The sequence below is a fragment of the Alnus glutinosa genome, chromosome 13 (assembly GCF_958979055.1).
Source record: "Alnus glutinosa chromosome 13, dhAlnGlut1.1, whole genome shotgun sequence".
In the NCBI taxonomy this organism is placed as follows: Eukaryota; Viridiplantae; Streptophyta; class Magnoliopsida; order Fagales; family Betulaceae; genus Alnus; species Alnus glutinosa.
In genome coordinates, this window is record NC_084898.1 from 585,012 (window position 1) to 599,255 (window position 14,244).

At 34.5% G+C, this 14,244-nt stretch overlaps 2 protein-coding genes across 2 annotated transcripts; both read right to left on the minus strand.

Moving 5' to 3' along the window:
* Positions 1 to 374: 374 nt before the first annotated feature.
* On the minus strand, positions 375 to 2,979 carry LOC133854709 (beta-carotene isomerase D27, chloroplastic). The gene is made up of 6 exons (XM_062290963.1): positions 2,468 to 2,979; positions 1,947 to 2,039; positions 1,341 to 1,402; positions 1,062 to 1,168; positions 727 to 822; positions 375 to 656 (listed from the first exon to the last, which is right to left on the minus strand). The coding sequence occupies exons 1-6, from the start codon at positions 2,846 to 2,848 to the stop codon at positions 607 to 609; spliced, it is 789 nt and encodes a 262-aa protein (XP_062146947.1). The 5' UTR covers positions 2,849 to 2,979; the 3' UTR covers positions 375 to 606.
* A 6,579-nt stretch (positions 2,980 to 9,558) lies between these two features.
* Positions 9,559 to 13,589, minus strand: LOC133853753 (GDSL esterase/lipase At5g41890). Its single transcript, XM_062289770.1, has 5 exons — positions 13,349 to 13,589; positions 11,059 to 11,189; positions 10,700 to 10,942; positions 9,923 to 10,184; positions 9,559 to 9,803 (listed from the first exon to the last, which is right to left on the minus strand). The coding sequence occupies exons 1-5, from the start codon at positions 13,587 to 13,589 to the stop codon at positions 9,559 to 9,561; spliced, it is 1,122 nt and encodes a 373-aa protein (XP_062145754.1).
* Between the last annotated feature and the right edge of the window lie 655 nt (positions 13,590 to 14,244).

Consider the following 14,244-nt stretch of genomic DNA (forward strand, 5'->3'; position numbering starts at 1 on the left):
ATTCTTGAGATTCAATCTTAATCTTCATTTGGACACTTGAAACTACTATGCTAATCAAAGAGAGTGCTTCTTATCTTGTATTTGTATGCCAACTCCATATCATACGCGAAATCATTACTTTTTCTCTGATATATAAGAGAAAACTTGTTTCTATTATTTTAATTAAAGGGTAAGTAGAAAGACAGAACATATTGTTAAAATATGGAAGAGAACTGATATAGATGCAAGGACAGAATCCCCTGTAAAAGCTGTAATGTATACCATAAATTTCTTAATGTAGAAGAAAGTTTATGCATCCCAAAAGCAGGGGAGAACATTTGTACTTGTTTCTTGAATAGAAACTGAGAATATGATATCTGTACAGTCCATCACACTTTTAGAATTGTTCTCTGTAATTCTCCAAAATGAGATATGAAAAAGGGTGAAATATCAGTCTCTTTTTTAAGATTTACAAACAAAAATAGTGGCATTGCCTAACTTTCACATTCTTTAAAGTCATATATCTCTGTTAAGCAGGAGAAAGGGGCATGCCAAATGGATTTTAGCTGTATACATGAAATAAGCTAATTTTTTGTATAACAATTTGATATGAAATGGAAGCTCTTCTCAAGCTTGTAGTTTAGGACAAACACTGGAGCTGGGATTTGCCATGGAGCCTGCAGATGGTGCTATAGTTAGAAAACAGAGAAAATGTTCATTGATTATAATAGAAATTTTACAACTTACAAATATCTGCAAAACAAGGCTGTTTGGACACTGGATCCTCTTTAAGTGGGGGTGGAACTTGGCCATACACCATCTCACAACTCATATCTTCAAAATCTAAAGATGAACATAGACAAGATAAAAAAAAAAAAAAAAAAAAAATTAAGAATCTGCTTAAATATGTTCCATCACAAGCATTTTAGAATGTATTTTTACTGCGAAATCAGAGCACAATTATTTTACATAGAAGCTGATATGCACTACCAAATCATCGATCTAAAGTAAACAATGTCACTATTTCAGTCTTAGATCAAAGATTTGGGGCATGATAAGAACAAGAGCATAAGAATACATACTTGGGATCATGGTTAATGGAAGCCCAAATTCATTGGTGAAGAAATCTTGTGTAGGAATCTTGCACATATTTACGCACATTCCTACGCACCCGCTGTTCTCCAGATACCTTGGAGGGGAAGAATTGTGGAAATTGGAAAATCATTGTTAGGTCTTTATTCTAAATGATAATACCATCTACTAATCATTTCTTCTCTTTCAAGAACACTGCTTCATTTGGCTGCTGCCATGGTGGAAAAGTGAAATGTAAGTCGAATTATTTCTTATGATGTAGAAATTACCTGCACTTCTTTATATGAACTCCACTCCTTTGCTTCTCCCCATTTACCTCAACCTCTACAACCTAGTGGACACTCATCAAATTAATCTTAAAGATAGAACACTAAAAGAAGCAGCACATGAATCTCAATATGAAAGTCTGAAAGATCTTAAGTCTAGCTGCACATGCATGTAATTCATAAAAGTGAAAAATGAATAACAAGCCTCCTTGATGCTTTGTATCAAGTTAAAAAGGAAATGAACTTGGAATGTAAACCTTAAACTAATTTTCCTCTATATGGATATGGTGAGTGAGCTAGATTAATATTTCTTATCAGTTTAAGTTTTTAGAATTTAAATGGTATTACCTACCCCAATTTCGGTTAAATATTGCACGTATTGGATCTCATTTGTTGAAAAAGAGTTTGGGGTCACAAGTAAAAAACGAGTGTTAGAATATTAAATAAGTGATTAAATTCATCATTTCTTATCAATTTAAACTTTTGAAATAGGTGAAGATTTAACGTAATAGTCTTCTATGCGCATTGTTAACTTTGTCAGAAGATGCCCCTTTGAGCTTGAGCAATACATGTAAGACTATTGTTAAGAAAAGTTGGCAGCATAATTACCTCAGAAGGCCCAACTAACCAGTGGAAGAAGGGCACTGTCAATGCAGCATTGAACTCTTCAGCCCACTTTGTTGGAGGAAATAGTTTCCTGAACTGCAGCAACATTAACTTTGTTAGCCTATACCTTGCACCAATTGTGAGAAGATTATTTAGTGTTGTTTTACCTCCCTGATATGAACTTAAAAGTTTACCCTCATGATCAATCATTCTTTCATTAAACCTTATTAGCAATAGCACCCGCATCTACACATTGTTAGAATATTAGTTAATTGATTGAATTCACTATTTTCTATCTGTTTAAACTTTTGGGATAACTGATGATTTAACATGGTATCAGAGTAAAAGTCATGAATTCAAACATTATTATCATTCACTTCTCATACCAAGACATCATATAGACCAGTAAAAACCAAGTCCCTAGCTAATATTTTCATGTATTAACCATTAAGGAATTGTAAACAGAGTAAAAACCACTGAACCAAAGTAAGTGAGAGAACTGAGAATTATCATTCATTATCCACCTGAGCAGGCGCACCTGGAGGGAGCATAGACAAGAGAACCTCACGAACAACTTGCTGCTGCTGAATGCGAGACCTTCCCTGCATCACTCTCTTGGACACGTCCACAAAACTCTCGTAGTCATATTCCAACCATCCCTTCTTCTTAGTCTCTGTCACATCTCTTGCCGGAGCTGCAAACTTCTCCATCTTCCGAGCAAACAGTGTCATGAACACCTTCTCAAAAAACCCATCATTGTACAGTGTTTTCTGTCCTAAAGGAGCAGGCTCTCCGGATGGCTCCGCAATCCCACACCGGATGACATTGCCGGAGCTTGGTCGTCTAGGCAATGTGAAATGCAGAGGAGGCCTAAACTGGGCAACTTGCAGGCTTAGGACCACCATGAATTTTCACTGACCTCAAACTGTATGTAGCATCTGGAGATTCCAGAAAGAACAGTACAAAACAGCTCCGGAGAGGCTAAGGATCGTATGGTTGGTTGAGTTTGGTTTGTTTCCATAGGAAAAATTGTGGCCATACATGCCACTTCTGGAACAGATTATTAATATTTCTCTTTTCTTTTTTCATTTTCAATTATTGGATCCTTCTATTTGTTGAATGACTAAACAGCCCCCCACTCATCTATAACCATTTATAAAGAATATTTTATATTCCACATTAATTTCACATTTCATGTTGAATATTTATATATGTACTCCTCTTACTACTACTCTATTTATAATGTCTTTTTAATGTTTAAATTTTTGCAGAGTTTTATACTTTGTGATGTAAGAATTTTATGCTCGTAATCTTTGATAAATGAAACACTCAAATCTTTCATTAAAAAAAAAAAAAAAAAAATTGCAATATCCCTCCTAGTCTACCAATGGGGTTGCAAACTTGCAAGGTATTCCTTCTGTGATCTAAAGTGAAAAAAAAAAAAAAAAAAATACTTAATCTACCATTTTATGAATTTAATTTTGTCTATTTCCTTTTCTTTTTTTTTTTTGGTTTTTCGGTTTTTTCTTGATTTTTTTTTTTGACATATTAGGTATTTTTATCATTTTAGGTGTGGAAGGGAAATATTGTAAAATTTAAATATTGAAAAAATTGCAATTAGGATGATAATTAGGCAGGAAAAATCTAGTTTTTCCAATATATATAGTGATTTAACCTATATAGTCTTGCACTAATATCTCAAACACGACCCAAGAGTATGAATTGTCACTCCCTACATAAACCCCAATTCTTTTCTTTTTATTTATTTTTTCTTGGAGTTGCTCAGAAATAAATATTTATTATTTGGTCGGTACTGAGGATACATATGTCAAAGGGCTCACGGACGTTGGGTCTCAGACTCTCAAAGTGGTCTCTAAATCCAGTCCAGCAAGTTCAGCCCCGAGGGAAAACAAGGCCGAGATTTTGCCCTTCGCTGGGGCAAGCCCCATTAATTAGGCCCAGGCAACCTCATGGGTGTCAAATAAGTGCTTCTATCTTTCGATTAACCTGATTGGGATGTATTTCCCTTTCCCCTCTCCCATATTGAATAAATATATATATATATATATAAAAAAATAATAATAATAAGAAAAAAAAACCCTGATTGGGATGTAACAGAACTGTCGAGTAGAACCATCATCAATCGTTGCAGTAACACCAAATCTCCTGAAATCAATGAAATAGGTAAAGATTTGTATATGAAGAAAATTAGAGTACATTTTTTTCAGTGCTTTCAACTGATCCTTGCCATTTATAAAGGTTATAATTCCAAAATGGTATGTGGTGCTAAACGTGCTAAACTTTTTAAAGCTTTTTCAAGTCTTAATTAAGGGTCAAAAATAAAATTTCATAAGGTGCTCAGCAAAACGAGATGCCAGTATTCCTTGGATGAGGATTGGCAGCAAATCAAATTGTACCTTATTCGAATTTTTAAAGCTCGTTTGAAATTGTGTTAATTTTAGTACATGCAAAGAGAAAACTGGCATGCATATTTAGTAAAAAACCTCAAAAAATACTTTTTTGATTTTTTTTTAGCCTGGAAAAGGTCAAAACGCACTTTTAGAAAAAGCTTTTTTCGCAACGGCTCTTTTCAAATATAAAAGTTCTATTGTCTAACGCAATTCCAAACAGACAATTCAAATTGGTGTTCGGATGGCTTGGAGTACAAGGCCATTTGCTTGGACAGGTGGATCCCATAGAATTTGCGGTGTGGAGTATTAGATAATAAATAGTTTCTGTTTAAACTGTTAAGTAGTTCGCTTAGTTAGTTCGTTTGTTATCCACGTGTAATCTTATTATTAGTTCAATTCTTGTATAAATACAGAAATCTTTGTATTCGAAACCAAGTTAATCAATTCAGATATTCATTTCTACAATCTCAAACTCTTTCTCTTTGGTTCTGTTCTTCTCTTCTTCCTTATCTTACATCCGAATTTCTAGATTCTGATATTGTAACACCCTCATGTTTATACTTAGGAATTTAACCAAGGTCTTGAACCTAAACTTAGGGGCCATGTCATTAGGCCTAATAAGCTTAATAAAAATTGGATCAAGCCCTCTAAAAGAGATAATGGAAAATACTTGATTTCACAAATTAAGGATTAATTTATAACGTATGCCATATAGAACAATATGAAATAAAACCTTGTGATTTTAATGTAACATGACTTTATTTTAATTATGTGCATTAACTATCTTCAAATTATGTTTAATTATAGATGATCTTTATTAATTAAGTGGTCTTGAAATCACAAACCACTCCATGCATAAGACCACCTAGGTAAAAAGAAAAGGGACCTTTACATGGAATGAACTAATTAATAGGAGCAATCTTTCTTCATTTGGAAGAACAATGCTCCTTTTTGACTTCCCCAAAATAAGGGAAATTGTTTCTTACCCCCCCAATTCCCACCTACACGTCCAAGTCCTCCCATTTCACTCCATCCACTCACCTCTCAACTTCTCCAAGAGCTCATCTCACTCATCCATTAGAGAAGCATTTAAGCTCTAGTGTGATTTTTACCTTAACCTTGTAAGTAACTCAACATCTCCTCTTTCAAGCTACCATTTATGTTATGATTTAACTTGTATGTTATATTTTATTTGGGTATTTAAAACTATGTGTTAGCATGCTTCAACCTAGATGAGATATTTTGCCTATGTTGTATAAATATTTGTTTAAACCATGAGAATGTGACTAAATTATTTTATTAGGTAACTTAACTCTTGTATTGTCAAATTTCTTTTATCATGAAAACACATTTTAAAAAGACCTCATAAAAACATGTGTTGTACCCAAACCTATGTACCTTATGTTTTATTTTTCTTAAATCACATCTACCTTATCTTAGATGACCAAGAGTTTTGTAAATGACCAAATGTATGAGCTCATGAACACCACCTTGCTATAAAGAAGACTTCATAATGACCCTTTAGTAATATTCTTCATGGAAATTACATAAGATTCATACCAAATGTCCATAGTTGTAAAATGAAGTGAAAAATGGTTTTAAAAATGAGTAATGAGTTTGGATTTTAGATTTTAGATTGGGTCATAATCTTTTATAACCAAAAAAGTCTTATAATATGGTTCTTTTGAGTGATAAATTATTTCTAAACATTAACATTTAAAGTGATGTTAAAACTACTTTAGGAAAATATGATATTTCTCGTATATGACAAAAAAAAAGAAAAAAAAGAAAAGAAGAAGGTTTGAATTAAATCTGGAAAATTAATTTCCATGGCATGTTTGAGTGGTTGTTGATCCAAAATTTATTAAGTGAATAGCCTTAGGTGTTTTGGGCCAATGGCCCAAGTAGGTTAAGTGAGGAAGCACTAGTTTAGACCTATTTAGTGAGTTTTGGGCCTTAGTACTTAACCTAGTTAGGAGGATGTCAAAATGGACCATTCTTGACCCAAGCCCCCATATATATATATATAAAGGTTAATTAATTAATTAATTAATTATTTATTATTAAAAAAAAATATTTTAATAAGGGGAAAGGGTCAGGATGGTTGTGTAAGAGACGACATACTCCTAATTAGGATATTTGAGTAGCTAGCTCTGGGCTAACCCATATGAACGTTATTGTTCAGGTCTTAGCAGATTCTCGCATACCTTACCACATTAGCGAGGTAAGTGGTACTCCTTACCCCTTCCAAATGTATTTTAATTCTAAGGATTCTCAACTCTTTTTACTATACATGTTATGATGGATTATTTTAAAAGTTTAACTACTCTGCAAACTGCAAAGTAATGTTTTATTATTAGGGTTAAGTACTCCTTTAGTCTCTGAGTTTTGGAAACTTTATTTGCATCACAGATAATACCTCAGTTTTGGGAAATGACTGAATAAGTACCCCGGTTAACTTCTCCGTCCAAAAACTAACGGACCGCCACGTGTCAACCTCAAAGGTTGACACATGGCACTATATAAAAAAATTAAAAATCTTTAAAAATGAATTAAAATAATAATAATATTAAAACAAAATTTAAAAAAAATTGGAAAAAAAAAGGGGGGTTTTTTTTGTCAAGGGGTGGCCGAAAGCCACATATGGACGCTGCTTCTCGAGTACTTAGATACTTGAAGTCTTCTCCTGAATAGGGTGTTTTCTTCCCATCTGATTCTGATCTCAAGCTGAAAGCTTTCTGTGATTCGGACCGGGCGAGTTGTCCTGACACTCGTCGTTCAGTTACTGGATTTTGTGTGTTCCTTGGAGACTCTTTGGTGTCATGGAAGTCTAAGAAGCAGCATACTGTCTCCAGGTCATCTGCTGAAGCCGAGTACAGATCTATGGTTGCTGTCACATGTGAGATCTCTTGGCTCCTTGCTTTTATTCGAGATTTGCAGCTTCCCCACTCTGATGCAGCTTTGGTTTTTTGTGATAGTCAGGCTGCTATTCACATTGCAGCCAACCCCGTATACCACGAGCGTACAAAACACATCGAATTAGACTGTCATATTGTCCGAGAAAAGATTGACCAAGGCATCATCCGAACTCTTCATTTGAAATCTGCTCATCAAATTGCAGATCGACCTCATGACAAAAGCTCTCCACCCACCAGTTTTTCAAGGGTTGCTATCCAAGATGAATGTTCTTGATTTATTCCATTCATCACATCCATCTCGAGGGGGCCTATTAGATAATAAACAGTTTCTGTTTAAGTTGTTAAGTAGTTCGCTTAGTTCGTTTGTTATCCACGTGTAATCTTATTATTAGTTCAATTCTTGTATAAATACAAAAGTCTTTGTATTTGAAATCAAGTTAATCAATTCAGATATTCATTTCCATAATCTCAAACTCTTTCTCTCTGTTTCTGTTCTTCTCTTCTTCCTTATCTTAATTACATCCGAATCTCTAGATTCTGATATGGAGCAATCCTCATGGAAATTGATTCAGCTGCAAAGATTGGACCTATTGGTCATTGATTATCTTTGTTACAATATGGAAAATGTAGCGATATTGTTTGTAGTTGATCGTGGACCCTACTAGCAACAGATGGCCAGATCGTGGCTGACAAGCTAACTGCTAAACACCACATGCACGGTAAGATCTGTAAGAAAATGCAGAATTCTGAGAAGCATATATATGATCATACAGCTCAGTTTCTGCTCTTCATTTACTTCCCATGTTTGTGGTTGAATATTAAACAAGCACTATATCCTGCAGCTAGCCCGGCCATCGATGACTTTTCTTACTACTCAACAGCTCATCTCTGTTCAGCTTCAATGCATGTCGACGTGTTATCGTTTTCCATACTATAACACACCCACAAACACTTTCGTTTCTTGTTTTATTATCAATCTTAAAGCATCGGGAAGCCAAAATCATGCTGCATATTAAAGAAATAGGTCAAAACACTGTTTTCTGTGTTCTTCAGTTGGCTTATTTTTTACAACTTTGAATTGGGTTTTTGCAACTCGCTCATCTTTATTCATGTGTTGGTGGTAGTTGACAAACAGAATAATACGGGGCAGAGCAGTGGTCAACCCCATTTCTTCTAGGGAAGGCACTTTGAAGAGTGTGGAAAGGGGTTGACTTCTCTTGATCGAGGGAGTTAAGAGCTGTGTCAGAAACCTTTGCTGCTAGCTAGAGTTGACCTTTCTTTATTGTATTTAATTAAATGCTAGGAAATATTCTAGAGTACTGATGCATCTTCTACTATCTGTTAAATAGTATACAGGTTCAAAGCTTTGGCTGTAGCAACTATACATCAAGGACTTCTATCACTCGATCAAGACAGATCGAAAGCTTTGGTTTTATTCTAAAGCCAACCCAAACATAAGGGTTTGACTTCTCAAGAATAAATTCACGATCAGCATCGATAAGAAGCCTAATCTAGCTAGATCTTATTTTCCTTCATTCATAGTGATTTTCTTGAACACCTTTGCAAATTAAGTATTTATTAATTTGTGTGCGTCGCAAGATCATCATTTCTTTAACTACAATGTTAAAATATTAATTAAATGATCAAAATTTATCATTTTTTATTAACTTAAACTTTTAGAACGAGTGATATATACTCATTTAACATACCCAACATAATCGGATTTCTTTGTTTCAAATTCTACTCTTAAAAGAGGGCTCAAGTTCTTGACCAATTTTCACTACATGCACCTCTCATATCAACATGTCCAAGTGTACATTTATTGAGATGATGGGTCGTTATAAGATTCGACTGAAATTTTTCAATTTTCTTCTTTTCAACGGGAATCAAGTACGGAGCGACACTTGATAGCTTAGTAAACCTGGTAGCATACAGCTGCATGCTCCATAGTCATGTTGCCCTCCTCCAAGTCTCCTGAGCCCATGAAACTCCAGAAGTTCGGTAGGGGTGGCTAGGATAGTTGTCTGACCACCCCTTAATAACTCATTAGGCAATGTCACATGAGCGCGTAAGCTACCCGTACATAAAATACAGGGATAGATGGCATTTTTCTTTTTTTATAAGTAAGCTAAGAAATAAGAGCAAAGATTAAAAAATAAAAGGATCCAACGTATGGTCTAGTACGTACATAACATGTCTAAAAGGACAGGTTGCAATTTATTTATGCGGATTACATGTTTTGGATCATTCAGGTTGCAATTAATCATCCCATTAATTTATAGGTCATTAGGGCTTGTGGTTGTAAAGCTCCCGGATATTCATAGGAAAGCTAATGCTTTCATCACCATCGAGTAACACTTTGGCAATTATGATATTCGCAGCTTCTGTTGGGTGATATGCATCCCAAAACACATACTTTGATCGATCTTCACATAGAGCTGATCTAGAGCTTTTGTTTGCATTTCGGTCCTCAATGCAAACGAATGGCGGTGAGTATCCTCCGCAACAGGGTTTATCGGCTTTCTCAAATCCTGTCAAAAGATATATAACTACTAAATTAGTGGGCTGCTTGAAATTAATTCTATGGAAAATCAATCAAAAATTAATGCAATTATTAATCTAAGAATTAAGCTCAAGCTTTTAGGCGAACCGTATTGACGATAATTTAGCATGATCCTCTGAAAAACATCATAGGAATTTGCATATACAAAGATGGCTTCTGGTCCCAACTGCTGATTTAATCGATCTAGCGTTGTATTCAGCTTCTTGTTGTACCCTTTGATCAATCCATTCACCTTAACCGAGCATTTTCCACTAGCTAGAAGTAAATTGGTCGCACGCACAAATGGTATGCATCCTAGTGGTCCAACCCCAACCACAACGAATTTTCTAGCCCCCAATTCGTGCAATCGCTAAACAAAAAACCATAGGGTAATAAAAATGAGCAAGGCTCGCATTATGTTTCCGGTGGATGTTGTGAATACACGACGTAAGTTGGGTGTGTTATATTAGTAATGGGGATGTGCGACACCCTTAGCATACGTCTTGTGTACACAAGCACGCACAACACAAATCAAATTCATTAAAAAAAAAAAAAAAAAAGAGTAAGACTTGCGTCGTGTGAATACAGGACGTAAGTTGGGATAGGAGTGTGATATTAGTAATACCGTCAGCTTGTGTCTTGTGTGCACAAGCATGCACAAAACACAAATCAAAGCCCAAAAAAAAAATATGAGTAAGGCTTGCATCTTGTGTACGTCCTGTGAATATTGTGAATACAGGACGTAAGTTGGGGGTGCCGTATTTGTAATTGAGAACACGTGACACCCCCGGCTTACATTTTATGTGAACAGGCGCAGAACATAAATCAAAGCCATAAAAAATCACCAATTTGGGGAAGAAATATCAAATGTTAACAATTGCGTACCTTAAGCTGTGAGGTGAAGTTAGAAACCATACAATCTTGGAAGGAGGAGGGGGAAACCTTGATACCTCCAAGAAAGGGTATGGATGGTTGGAAATAGTTCAATATGTCATTGGACCCAGTGGTTAGAGAGAAGATTGCATTCTTCAAGAGTTCCTTTGTACGAGTCTCCCCCATTACACTGACCATGTAGCTTCTACTTTGTTCGAAATAGTTCACTTGCTCCCTTAATGGAATTCTTCCTATCTGTGTTAATTGAATTAAAGAGAAATAGAAGTGTTATATTCTAGTCTGTAATTTAGAAACTCAAGTTAATTTTCTTGTAAAGGAAATAATTAGTCCTATAGTTAACATGTACTTACGAACAATAATCCTGTTTCATCCAATATGCCCGAGGCTCCGGAAGCATAATTTATTCCTCTGCGAATTGCATCAGCTTGAGTATTTGGGGCTAGGTAAGGTGGAGGAAATGACAAAGCTCCAAGGGCTTGACCTGATTTCACCACATGCACTCTAAGCAAACTTAACTATGTCTATAAAGGTTAATCAATAGAGAAATTAATCAGGTTATAGGCATGCATATTTGAACCACATGCATACCTCTTTCTTAAGAAAGTATATCATAAAGATAAGAAAGTTTATCATAAAGATACTGCATGCTCATATACATTTATCATACTTATTTCATATCGACTGATCATGTAAAATTAAGAGATAATTGCATCAATGGTCTCTGGGGTTGGCCTAAATTACGAATCACTTCCTGTGGTATAAAAAGTTCATAGAGAGTCATTGTTGTAAACTATAATTACGAATCACTCCTTAAACTCGTTTTTTCGTCCACCAAGTTAACAAAATCCGTTAGACAACCTCTAAATATTATTTGTATTGTAATCTACTAACGGACTTTGTTTACTTGGTAGACGAAAAATAGATTCAGGGAGTAATTTGTAATTATAGTTTACCACAAGAACTCTCCATAAACTTTTTGTACCACATGGAGTGATTCGTAATTTAGGCAAACTCTAGAGACCAGTTGTGCAATTATCCCAAAAATTAATTTGTGTGATAAATATGTGTGAAGATGAGTAACATTACTCATACCATAAAATCCAATGACAAAATATGTTACAAGCCAGAGACGGAACTAAGGGTCAGCTGGTAGGGGCAATGGCCCCTCGCTTGCTTCCACTTCTAAAAAAATGTTAATTTTTTTTTTTAATATTTAAATTGGTTAAAAAATATTAGGATTTTTTTTTTTTAATTTTTTTTTTACCGTCCAGCCCCTTTAAAATTTGAATTTCTAATTTTGTCCCTGGTTACAACATAGGATAAGAGAAGTGTTACGTACTACACTCACATCACACCCGTATTTAATTTATTGGGACGTGTGACCATGTTTATCGGCCATTAAATTTTTATTTTATTGAGAAGAACGGATCTAACAAGAAAAAGAGGTGCAATATATACCATAAACTTAGGATAATGACCTTTAAGAAGAAAGAAAAGCATACCATAAACGCATACGTTAAATATCATTTTCAAGGACAACGAAGGTCATGGCACATGACCTTGGCATTAATGGCTTTTAACTTTTGGCAGTTTTCTTTTCCTAATCTTTTTTCCACAACACATAAATGTTTTACGTACATATATAATACCAAATTTCAAAGAATAGTCTTAATCAAAGTAGTGGAATGGTTAATAGCTTAGAAGAGTATTCTAAGGTTTAGATTTTGTTTTAGAACATTTTATGGTATATATGTGTCACATCAATTAAAATTGTGCCACACCATCATCGACGGCTCAATAAATTAAAATTGAGGTCTAAAGCATAAAGTTAAAATAGACCTTGTTAATTTCAAAATACTATATTAAATATTAAATATTACTTTAAAAAACTAATTTTAATTACCTATTTATAAATGCAAAATTACTAATCAATTAAATTTCCATGTTCAACTGTTGTTAATATATATATATATATATATATATTTCTCTCTATAGAGAACATAACTAATCTATTGTGTCCATATTGTAAAATAAACGATTGTAAATAGTAGGATTAACTAATTAAGTTGTGTTCTAAAATCAACGACCAACTAAATTCAACAGCGTCCGATGATTAATAAGTATAACACATAAAATATCGAAGAAATAAAGAATGCTAGAAGCAAAAGATTAGAGGTAAACAAAGAAAATAAGAGAAAGAAAAAACGTGGATCACGTTTAGTTTGAATTTTTTTAGGCTTTTAAACATTCGATGTCATTTTTTGTTTTACTTTTTTTTTTTTTTTTTTTTTTTTTTTTTTTTTTTAAATTTAATTTGAGGCATTTTATAAATTAGGAGCCTTAGACAGTAGCATACGTAATTGGACTAACCATAGAGCTGGCCGGCCTTGCACATCATTTAAAATTGTAAATAACTATAGTAACATATACACCATTAAAGGTGCAAAAAATAGATCATCTCTATTTCAAGTGCTAATTATATAGCTTTGGAAATATATATGCCTTCCTAACGAAAGAAAATTTTAAATTAGCAAAAGGGTTCAAAATAAAGAAAAAAAACTCAATTAATGCCTAACATAATGTTTTAAAGGAGCACAATGGAGCAGTACTGCAAGGAATTCAAACACTTAATAGGATTACCGACTATGTCTGGTATGGTTCGACCATTGGTGAATCTTCCGGTGGGCTGCCCACCAGAAGGCTTGAAGTCAATGCCGTAAGGAGGTGAATCCGCCTTAGAGAGGGTGAAAAGATAGTCGTTGTTTCCAGCATCGACGAGGGAGTCTCCAAACACGAAGGAAGTAAAAGAAAGACAAGGCAAAATATGCAACGACACAAAAACGAATACAAAAAGGAAGATGAAACGCTTTGAAATCCCCATTGTTTTGGGAATTAAGCAGACTCATGTAGCTTTAACGTTGTTAAATAAAAAATCCGATGGTTTGATCAGTACGTCGGTATTATGACATAGTGCTCAGAGAAGCACCATTCGCATGGCCTGCCAAAGCAGGTTAGAAGATCGTTGAACAAGCCTCCTGGTAGACCGGGTCCATGAAAATAATTTATTACTCACAATTACTTAGACGACCCGCGAACCTGACACAAAAATAAAGGGTTAGGTTAAGAATTTTAATCTGTTTTATTAAATGAGTCGAGTTATGATTGACCTGTATATATATATATATATATACCCATTTTTCGACACGAAATTATTATTTTTTTCTTTTTATGAATAAGAATCAATTTCACTAAAACACTAAATCTGAGTACCCTCCATTATCTTATTAATTAAGTGAGCTCCCACAAGCAAGACTGATGGGGGGAAAGGTGTATATATTCATCTGTCTGCTGTTGGCCGGGCAAGCGAGAAATTAATATGAATGAACCTTTTGAGAGACGTGATCAGTGGGTCATTACATTAATTTCATTGCCGTCCTAATTGACCTGTACGTGCATGCATAATCTCACAACCATAGGGCCACATCTTTATTGATTTAAGTAGTTAATTGGTTCGCACATAATCTACGCCTTCACCG

What these genes read in the sequence shown, in the direction of transcription:
- LOC133854709 (XM_062290963.1), bottom strand. Translation starts at nt 2,848, where the DNA reads ATGGTGGTCCTAAGCCTGCAAGTTGCCCAGTTTAGGCCTCCTCTGCAT. An exon ending in CTCCAGGTGCGCCTGCTCAG is followed by an intron (nt 2,040 to 2,467) that starts GTGGATAATGAA and finishes ATGTTGCTGCAG; the next exon opens with TTCAGGAAACTATTTCCTCC. An exon ending in GGTTAGTTGGGCCTTCTGAG is followed by an intron (nt 1,403 to 1,946) that starts GTAATTATGCTG and finishes AGTGTCCACTAG; the next exon opens with GTTGTAGAGGTTGAGGTAAA.
- LOC133853753 (XM_062289770.1), bottom strand. Translation starts at nt 13,589, where the DNA reads ATGGGGATTTCAAAGCGTTTCATCTTCCTTTTTGTATTCGTTTTTGTG. An exon ending in AACCATACCAGACATAGTCG is followed by an intron (nt 11,190 to 13,348) that starts GTAATCCTATTA and finishes TGGTGAAATCAG; the next exon opens with GTCAAGCCCTTGGAGCTTTG. An exon ending in GCTAAATTATCGTCAATACG is followed by an intron (nt 9,804 to 9,922) that starts GTTCGCCTAAAA and finishes ATCTTTTGACAG; the next exon opens with GATTTGAGAAAGCCGATAAA.